Source organism: Hydra vulgaris, chromosome 02, assembly GCF_038396675.1.
Source record: "Hydra vulgaris chromosome 02, alternate assembly HydraT2T_AEP".
Lineage (NCBI taxonomy): Eukaryota > Metazoa > Cnidaria > Hydrozoa > Anthoathecata > Hydridae > Hydra > Hydra vulgaris.
Window position 1 is genome coordinate 8271451 of NC_088921.1, and position 10599 is coordinate 8282049.

The 10599-nt window shown below is 27.2% G+C and overlaps 2 protein-coding genes across 2 annotated transcripts; both read left to right on the forward strand.

The window, feature by feature from the left end:
• Window positions 1–4401: 4401 nt before the first annotated feature.
• On the forward strand, window positions 4402–4845 carry LOC136075793 (uncharacterized). The gene has a single exon (XM_065789230.1). It carries the CDS (start codon window positions 4402–4404, stop codon window positions 4843–4845), a length of 444 nt encoding a protein of 147 aa, XP_065645302.1.
• Window positions 4846–6971: 2126 nt separating this feature from the next.
• On the forward strand, window positions 6972–9213 carry LOC136075794 (uncharacterized). Its single transcript, XM_065789231.1, has 2 exons — window positions 6972–7752; window positions 9080–9213. The coding sequence occupies exons 1-2, from the start codon at window positions 6972–6974 to the stop codon at window positions 9211–9213; spliced, it is 915 nt and encodes a 304-aa protein (XP_065645303.1).
• Window positions 9214–10599: the final 1386 nt, after the last annotated feature.

Here is a 10599-nt window from a genome sequence, read left to right on the forward strand (position 1 = left end):
TAATTCAATTTCAGTAAAAGATATTTTAGTACTAAAATCACTAAAAGAATCGTCAAAACATATATATGAGTTTTATCTCTGATGCTGCAGTTTTCATTTGAAAATTGAACGGTACTTTGCATAAAAAGTTATTTATATGTGAATTGTTGGCAATTGATATTGCTGTTAAATATTTCTGCAGATCTCGCAGCACCAAAAAAGAGCTCTAGATGTTTTGACTGAGCTTAAATGATAATAAATAATTTAATGGTGAACCTTCTTTTTCATCCCAGTCAAGAAATACCTTGAGCAGATTTAATTGCTGCCAAATATCCAATGAAATCAGTTTTTCGATTATACAAGATCATTTGTGTAGCAGTAATCTCTTTAAGACTAATGATATTCTTTAGCAAATCATTTTCTTGAATTTAATGTCATATAATCAATCTATTATGCAAATAAACTCAACAACATATTTATAAAATTATTCAACAGCTATTTACAGTTCATTAATATAAAAAAGTCAGCAAGCTGTAATATATAACCATAATACTTAACAGCAAGTAAGCAGGATATTTAATTAAAGTTAAGGAGATATTTCAAAGAGGAGGAAATGTTTTGAACATTTCTATATAAAGATATAAATAAATTTTTTTCAAACAAATGTATTTTTATATACATTTGTTTCTTCAATTGTATTGAGTGATTATCCTTCAAACTATAAGAAACTATTATTTACTTTTTATTTTTTTTTAAAAGTTCTAAGTAACTATAATTCGGATCTGGTTTTTTTTTACCAGTATAAGTGACACTTAATAATATTTTATTCAAATAGTTTATGCAATAATAGAATTCAAGTATAATATAATTCTAGGAGGAACCCCTAAGTTTTTGTATACTCACAGCACTCAGTTAACAATTCATGTAGAATTTGTACAAAATGGCATCTTGCTACAAAAAATAAAGAATATAGTAGTAGAGAATATAGAGGGTAGAAATTATTGCCGTTTATCATACTGTTATGTTATTAACCTTTTAGCATACAGCATTGGGAACTAAAAACTATAAGGCTTATAATTTTTTAGTAAATGCCATTTATTAATAAGTTCAATTATACAAACAAATAATTTCTTTTTTTCTCTAATATTTATAAAATTTCTTTTATTTTTAACAAATTTATAAGCTTATTTAATTATTTTTTTTTTGTAATTTGATATAGCCATTTAAAATGTATATCGGTTTCACCGCTAGGAACTAAAATCGCCGCCATCTTGGGAGGCCAATTTTAGCTTCAACTTTTTTCGGAAAAAACAATAGAACCAGCTATCCAGTTATATTTTGAGATCAGTGGTCAGAACTCATTCTACCGCAGTTTGTAATTTTTAAACGGTTTTTTATATTTTTGATTTTGTACTTCATGGCTGATGATTGCCGATAGGCATGAAACTTTAAGTTCCATTAAAAGTTGTTTTTTCTAAAATTTTATTATAAAACGCTCTGTTTTTGAAAAAATATATATTTTCTTAAATATTGAGCACTTTACAACAATCAAGAGTTTAGTATTTTTAATACTTAATCATACAACATCAATATATATATATATATATATATATATATATATATATATATATATATATATATATATATATATATATATATATATATATATGTATATATATATATATATATATATATATATATATATATATATATATATATATATATATATATGTATATATAAAAATTTGTAAAAAACACTTATCCAACTTTTTTCTTCAATTTGAAGTTTCACCATTGCTTGATCATCAGAAAGAATTACTAAATCTCAAAAAAAATTTAATTTATAGAAAAAAATATTTTACAGGAAGTTATAAATTATTATAAAAAAATTTTAATTAATATTTTTTTTTTGGTTAACGGGAAGTTACAGAAAGTAATTATTAAATAAATTTCTTTGGAATTGGGAAAGTTCAATTTGGTCATTTGTTTTTATAATTTTTCAAGAGGTATTTATTTCGTGCTACATTTAGAAATTAATTCAGATTTTTATTTAATAAATTTTCCTGATTTAAATGAGTAATTATTTCAAACTTTTCTTGCAAACATAGTATACTTTTTTTGGAAATGTTATTATCAAGATTCTATACCAACTCTGGCCAGACAAGCAACATTGGTAAAGAAAAAGGCATAAATTTCCTAGTTAAATGCTCTTACGTAATATGCTTTTTCACAGAGTGTTAAGGGAGACCGGGGCTAGTTGGCCGCAGGAGTAAGTTGATGAACTGCGTTTATCTTCAGAGTCTTTCATCAGAAAGTGACAAAAATTACACAGAACCTTCCTAATTGATCATTTTATCATTCACTATAGTATTGTCAGGATTCGCGCATGCGCATGGGAAATTAGGATTTATGCGTTTTTTGGACAAAAACGTAACTTTTGGAACATCGCTTCCTTTTTACTTTACAAGAATACAGTAGTATAATTGTAAAAGTTCCAGTCACAATTGGTTTACTATATCCAGTCAGACTTTTTTTCAAAGTTACCGTTTTTCTGGATCTATAGACTGTTTATTGAAAAAAAAAGGCTTTCGGGGTAAGTTGGCAAAATTTTCATGGGGAAAGTTGGCTCATAGCATTTACTATGGAAAAAATATATTTTTATAAAATTAATTTTTTTTTTTTTAATTTTTAACAGTATTGAAAAAACTTATTCTTACAAAAAAATTAAAAATATATATATTTTTAAGTATTTTTTTTCACAGATAAAAAGTGGGATACTGTTTTGACTGTTATACGGACTTATATTTGGTACCAGCTAGAAAAAGAAAAATAATCTTGAAAAAAGGAAAATACTCTTTGCAAAAGCTAAAGAATTTAAGATCCTCAGGTAAGTATGCAAAAGTAGTCTATAACAAACTGATAACACGCAATTAATAATAACAATAACAAAAAGAAAATCTTTAAACCTGTGCACATGAAAAAATAATTATAAAAATGAATGACTTTCAATCGCTAACCTATAATTTTTACGAAAAATACATTATATTAGATGAAAACGCAGACCCAGATGTAAATTTTTTTAGTGATACTACACGGACAGTTTATATCATTACCCCAGCACCATTAAAGAATTTCTTTTTAAAAATGTAAATGATATAAACAGCGGAAAAATCAGAATCCTCCACATTAATATAAGGAGTTTAAGCAAAAATAATGAAAACTTTCGGCATTTTCGAGAAGAAACTGAAAACATTTTTAATATTATATGTGTTACGGAAACTTGGTGCTCTACTTTCGAACTTGAAAATAATTCTAATTTTCTTTTTAAGAATTTGAATTAGTCCCATTAGAAAGACAAACAAATAAACGTGGTGTAGGAGTTCTGATATACGTTAAAGAAAACATTGCATATAAAGTTAGAAGCGATTTGAGCGTTTCTGACAAAGAAAAAGAGATCGCAACAATTGAATTAATTATTAACAAAGGAAAAAACATACTTATAAGCAGCTGCTATAGGCCACCTGACGGCGCGTGCGAAAATTTTAGCTCTTATTTGCAACGTAATATAGTTCACGCTGGTAACAACAAAAGAAAGAAAAACTTTATAATTGGGGATTTTAATATGGACTGTTTTATTTATAACGACGACAAAAAAATTAGAAGTTTCTATGATAAAATTTTTTTAGCACGCGCAGTTCCCCTAGTCAATCATCCAACTAGAGTAACTAAGAATTCTGCAACCCTCATTGACAATATTTTTACTACAGATATCTTTAATAACTCCATCCAAAAAGGTAAATCATAAAAACTCATTTATCGGACCACTTCCCTATTTTCCTAACCTTTAACACAACATTATCTAATAAAATTAAAGAAAATAGAACTGTAAAAAAACGTATTTATAACGACAAAAAAATAAATGATTTTAAACATCAACTATCATTACTTTATTGGGGGCATATCAACTTTAATGAAGATGCTAGTACTATTTATAATAAATTCTTCGAAACATTCTACTTAGTATATGACGCGAACTTTCCAGTATGTGAAAAATTAATAAGTCATAAAACTTTTAACAGTCCTTGGATTACAAAAGGCTTAAAAAAATCTTCGAAAATAAAGCAAAAGTTGTATATAAAATATTTAAAGACTACCTTCTGCAAATCTTCTGCATATGAAAAAATATATAAAAATTATAAAAATTTATTTGAAAAAATTCGTAAAAATCTAAAAAAAAAATATTATTCTAATCTGATCAATAAATTTAAAAACAACTCCACGCGCACCTGGCAAATAATAAAAGAAATAACAGGAAATTCAAAAAATCACTTAAGCTCTTTACCACAAACTATAAAATTTGAAGATGTAAATATATGTGAACCGAGCGAAATTGCAAACATTTTTAACAAATTTTTTACTGAAATGGGAACCCATCTCTCTAAAAAAAATCTTATGACAGAGAGTTTGTTTGAAGACTACTTTTGTCCTATAAATAAATCTTATTATAACAATGAGTATTCTTCTGAATTATCCCAGGACGAGCTTGATAGAGCCTTTAAATCTCTAGAAAGAAATAAAATTATTGGTGCTGATGAAGTAAGTGGTAACATAGTTGTAGATTGCTATGAAAGTCTGAAAAATATTCATTATAAAGTATTTAATGCACTTATGAAACAAGGAGTTTTCCCGGATCAATTGAAAATTGCGAAAGTTATTGGCTTTAAAAAAAATATTTCAACTGAGCACGCAATTATTCAATTTGTTAGGGAAATCTCAGAATCTTTCGAAAAAAAACAATATACCTTAGGAGTCTTTATTGATCTTTTGAAGGCTTTCGATACCGTTGACCATAAAATATTGCTTTAAAAGCTAGAATACTATGGAATTAATAACAATATGCTAAAATGGTTTCATAGTTACTTATCAAATAGAAAGCAATTTGTTAATGATAGCCTCTAATGATGGCCTTCAAAGTGGCTGTACTGAAATAACCTGTGGTGTTCCACAAGGCTCTATTCTAGGTCCTCTTATGTTTTTAATTTATATTAATGATTTAAGTAAAGCAGCTAATCTTCGGAGTATTATGTTTGCTGATGATACGAATTTGTTCTTATCAAATTGTAATATTAATGAGCTGTGTTCTGATATGGATAAAGAACTTAAATGCGTATCTGAGTGGTTTAAATGTAACAAATTAACCTTAAACCTTGAAAAAACCAAATACATTCTGTTTCACCCTACATCTAAAAACGTTTTTACCAACAACCATGCCAAAATTTCTTATTGATAAACTTGAAATAAAAACGGGAAACTTTTACTAGTTTTCTTGGCATTTATCTTGATGAGAATGTTATCTGGAAACCGCATATTGACTATTTTGCACTAAAGTTTCTAAAAATATAGGAGTACTTTATAAGTCAAGAAATTATTTAAACAAAACCATTTTAATCCAACTCTATTACTCATTTATACATAGTTGTATTAACTATGCAAATATTGCTTGGGGAAGTACAAGCAAAAGTAAGTTGCGTACTCTTTATCATCGTCAGAAACATGCAATACACTTAGTTTGTTTTGAAAATCGACTTACGCATTCAAGGTTTTTATTCAAAAATAAAAAAGTACTTAATATTTATGAAGTGAATGTATATAAAATATCATGTTTTATGTTTCAATGTAAAATCAATCCGTCATTACACATTTTTAAAGATTTTATTACCTTAAAAACAAAAAATAAGTATACACTACGAAATGATAACTCACTATATGAACCCTTTTGTCGAACAAAATTCAATCAGTTCTGTATAGCTTATCGTGCACCAAATCTCTGGATCAAAATCATTTTACCTAATTTTGATTTATCAATTACCTGCCCAGTCTTTAAAAAGAAATTAAAAGAATTCATTCTTTTTAATGACAATATTTTGAAATACTTTTAAAAATAAAAAATTTATATAAATAAATTTTTTATTTTTAAAAGCTCTTTTGTTTTTGTATTTTGTCATTTTTATTTGTTTATATTTATTAATAGCTCAAGGTGGATAACCACAAAACAAAACTTTTTTTTTACGAAAAAATCAATTTTAAGATATTTAAGTGATATAATGCTTCGATGATCCATTTTATTTATGATAAACTTAGCTTTATCTAACTCATTCTAAAAATTATTGTGTGTTGGATAGTTTGAAGGTAAGTATAAAAAAGCGTCATTAGCAACGTCCATAGCAACTGCATTTTTTTTTGTCAAGTCATTTTCAACAACCCTATAAATGCTTCTCTTTTTGATCAACTGCCTAAAAATTTAAACACTATATGGTTTATTAAGCCAGCTTGGTTTGCAATTGATTACTGTATGTCCTCATACTAAAATATTTATAGTTTAACAGTTAGTTCAAGGAGCTTTGTTTGCATTTATAGCGATTCGGACAACAAATTTTATTTACATTTCAACCAAAGATAGTATTTATATATATATACATTTTATAGTAATGAGTAATAAAAAAAATAGTGAACGAAAAAGAAAAAGAAGATTTAATTAAGAAGGTTTTTTTAAAAAAGTGTACTAAAAACAAGAGTCAAATACCATTTCAATCAACTTGTGTCAATTCTAAAAAGCTCAGGTTTAACAATAATACGGACACTGAAAACAACTACTACATTCTTTTCAACTTTCAAATTCTTAAAGATATTATTGAGAAATTTTGTATATGTCCAAATTGTGAAAGTAACATGGTAATTAATGATGATTCAGCACTTAGAATGGGGTTTTCACACAAATTAATTATAAGTTGCAATGAATGTAAATATGAGCTCAATAGATACACTTCAAATCAAGTTTATAAAAGTAATTCAAAGTAAGGAAGAAATTTATTTGACGTGAATATAAAAACAAGAATAGCTTTTCGCGAAATAGGTAAAGGGCATGAAGCTATAAAAGATTTCTCTCGTATAATGAGTATGTCATGTATGCAAAAAAATGCGTTTAAAATTCAATGAAAACGTTATCAAAGGCTTACCATTCAGCTGCGTTACAGTCTATGAAAAATGCTGCTAATAAAGAAAAAAATATTTCACCAAATAAAACAACTACTGGAGAAGCTTTAATTAAAGTTTCTATTGATGGGATGTGGCAAAAACGAGGTCACGGTTCTTTAAATGGAGTAGTAACAGCAAGAAGTGAAGGGAGTTGCATTGACTTTGCAGTACTTAGTAAATATTGCAGGGTATGTCAAATATGGAAAAACAAAGTGAATCATCCTTTGTATAACTCTTGGAAAGCTAATCACAAATGTCACCTAAATCATTCCAAACCTTCAGGAGCTATGGAAGGTACTGGTGCAGTAGAAATATTTTCTAGATCCGTAAATAACTATGGGGTAATTTATAAGCACTATTTGGGTGATGGTGATTCTTCATCATTCAATGATGTTGTTAATAGCAAACCATATAGTAAATATGGAGTTGAAGTGCAAAAACCTGAATGTGTTGGGCATATACAAAAGCGTGTGGGAAATCGTTTAAGAGAGCGAAGAAAGCAAAGTATTTGTGGGAAAAAATTAACAGGTGTTGGAAACCTCACCAATAATTCTATAAACACTATTCAAAACTATTTTGGTATAGTGATAAGAGAAATTGCAAACAATAAAAATTTAAACGATGATGAAAAAGTATACCAAATGAAAAAAGGTATAAGAGCTGTTCTAAATCATTGTACTAACTTTCCAGATAAATTGCGACGACATATACTATGCCTTAAAGGATTAAATATTTGGTGTAGGTGGAAGAACTGTGAAGAAAAAGTCGACATTTACAAGCCTTAAGTAAATATTCCTGTGTGGATTTATGATGTCATAAAAAAAGATTTTGATGACTTATCTGATGATTTTCTTCTCAAAAAGTGCACTCATGGAGGGACACAAAGTTGCAATGTAGGACTTAATAACATAATATGGTCTCGATGTCCAAAAAATATTTTTGTTACAAGATTTTTGCTTGAAGTGGGTGTTTGTTCTGCAGTTCTTTACTTCAACGATAGTACATGTGGTCTTAACAGAGTTTTTAAGTTCCTTAACGTAAAATTTGACTTAAAAAGTTCATTGGCATTTCATCAAAAAGATCTGAAGCGTTTAAAAAACATGTTTCAAAAATATGATTTCAAAGTTAAAAAAAAGAAGAGAAAAGTTAAAAGCATTAAAAAAAGGTTGCATTGATAATAAAGAAGGAACTTCATTACAAAAGTCTTGTTTATCTGGTGGATTTTAATAGTTTTTTGCTTTTGTATTTTGTTTTTCTTTTTTTCTCAGAATTGCATTTTAACAATACTTAACTTGACTTGCAACATGATATCTTAAGATTGGGTCAAGCAATTTACTTCAAATTTTTAGGAGTTGTTCAAAATACCTAGATGAAGGGAATGAATATTAAAATTTTTGAAATATACATTTATTTTTTGCTTTTTTAATGTTTTAACACCTGAAAATATTTTAAAAACCACAAAATATTAAATAAAAATGCTAAAAATAGTTTGTTTTCATGGATTTTAATTCATTCTCTTTATTTCATTGGTTGACAGAAAATTGCAAAGTTTCAAAGCTCAAAAATTACTATAACTTGATAAATCGTGTTGCAAGTGTAGGTATTAAATGCTTCATTTTTACGTGATTTTGACAATTTTCTGCCTTATTATGAAAGATCTACGTATTTAGCAATATTTACGTTGCAAAAAATATATAAATTAACTTGAATCAAATAGTGGTTTTCAAAATATAATTACAGTTATTAAATTTGGTTTTTTTTGTGGTTATCCACCATTATTATAACGATTTATGGTTATAGCGACAAGATCATTAGATCTTCTATCAGATACCAAGTTTTTATTTAAACTATTCTATATTATAATTTATAAAAAGTATAAAAATTCCAATATTTGTAAATGTAAAACTTTATATTAAAAAAAAAGAGGACAATTTATACATACAAAATAAAAATATATACAAACAATAAAAAAAAATTAAAAAAAAAAAATTATCAGAGCGGAACACATTGGTCAAAACAGCAATTTCTTAGTATCTAGGTCTTTATTGATTGTCAAGAACTTGAGACGATTTAAAAGAAGAAGAAGAAGAAGAAGAAGAAGAAGAAGAAGAAGAAGAAGAAGAAGAAGAAGAAGAAGAAGAAGAAGAGGAAGAAGAAGAAAAAAAAAAAAGAAGAAAAAATGAAGTGTTATATTATTAAAACTGAAAAACGAACATCGCGATGAAAAGAGAAAAGACTAATAATTCCTAAAAAAACTGAAGATTTGGATGTTTAACAACTAAAAATAATTGTGAATTTGAACAAGATTAACCGGATATTAAAACTCGAAAAACCAATTTCTAAGTAAAGGTACACAAGTTCTGCAAGTAAACATTTTCACCACAAACAAGTTATAAAGATAAAAATGTAAACTATGTAAACTATATTATAAAAATATATAAAAAACTAAAAAAAAAAAAAGTAATATTAATTTTTTGGATAAAATTGTTGCCCAAAATAGGAAAAAATTTCTATTTATTTTGCACTTAATAGTACATTGATAATCATTTTTATAGTTTGCGTCAACTTACCCCGTGGTGCGGTAAGTTGGCGCAAATTTTTTTTTTTTTCTTTGAGGGCCCGGAAAGGCCCCAATAATTTTTTTTTGTTAATGAATGCAAATTGTATAAGTTACCCAAGTTTATACTCTTAAAGACTACACTTTAATATTTTTGTACTGAAATGTACTGTAAGGGCTACGGAGCTCATAGAGTAAAAACCGAGCCAACTAGCCCCGGTCTCCCCTACTTTGTAACAAGACCGTGAGGACTTCTTGAAACACTTTAGGTACCACACAAAATATAAAATATTTATAAACTATAGACACGCTTACTTACGCTTAAGTTCTATATCATGCATAATCGTTTATCCATTGATACCCTGTTGAGGCTGGTTGATCAGCCCGGTAAACTTTAGGCAATATCTTTTCAATCAAATGAGATAAAAGTACTTTTTTTAAACTAACATTTCGTAGAATAAATTATATTTCTAAAATGAAAAGCTTATTTAAATCCAAAGCACCGATCATCATCTTTCTTAGATTTAATAAAAAATTTCTTAACAAAACTTCTAACCTTGACATTAACGTGCCATAAATATTGTTTAAACTCTTAAACAACCGAGAGACAAAAAAAATGGTTAGACTTATTTGAGTTATTGATTTTTATAAAAAACCGGATTCAAAGGAAATTTAAAAATACTGCAAGTTACATAAAGTTCAAGGGTTACATTTATCGGGATTTTACAGTAATCAGTGGTGTACACTGGATTTTTAGATGTTTGAGTTTTGACACTTACAGACATTATGCAAACTCCAAACTTTTGTATGTTTATGCTTATATCAAAGAAGAATGTTTTTCAAAGAATTGGGGTGATTGGAGCTTGTGAACAAAAAACCCTAATTTTTGGGCCCACTCAGCCCTTAATGTGGGAGCAACGAGTTTGTAAAATATTTTCTTTACTATTTTTATCTAAATTCATATTTATCAATAAATTTCAAGTGTAATAAAATAATCTCTTAGTGTTCAGTTTTTATGACCCTGCAAT

What these genes read in the sequence shown, in the direction of transcription:
- LOC136075794 (XM_065789231.1), top strand. Translation starts at nt 6,972, where the DNA reads ATGAAAACGTTATCAAAGGCTTACCATTCAGCTGCGTTACAGTCTATG. An exon ending in TAAAGGATTAAATATTTGGT is followed by an intron (nt 7,753 to 9,079) that starts GTAGGTGGAAGA and finishes CAAGAACTTGAG; the next exon opens with ACGATTTAAAAGAAGAAGAA.
- LOC136075793 (XM_065789230.1), top strand. Translation starts at nt 4,402, where the DNA reads ATGGGAACCCATCTCTCTAAAAAAAATCTTATGACAGAGAGTTTGTTT.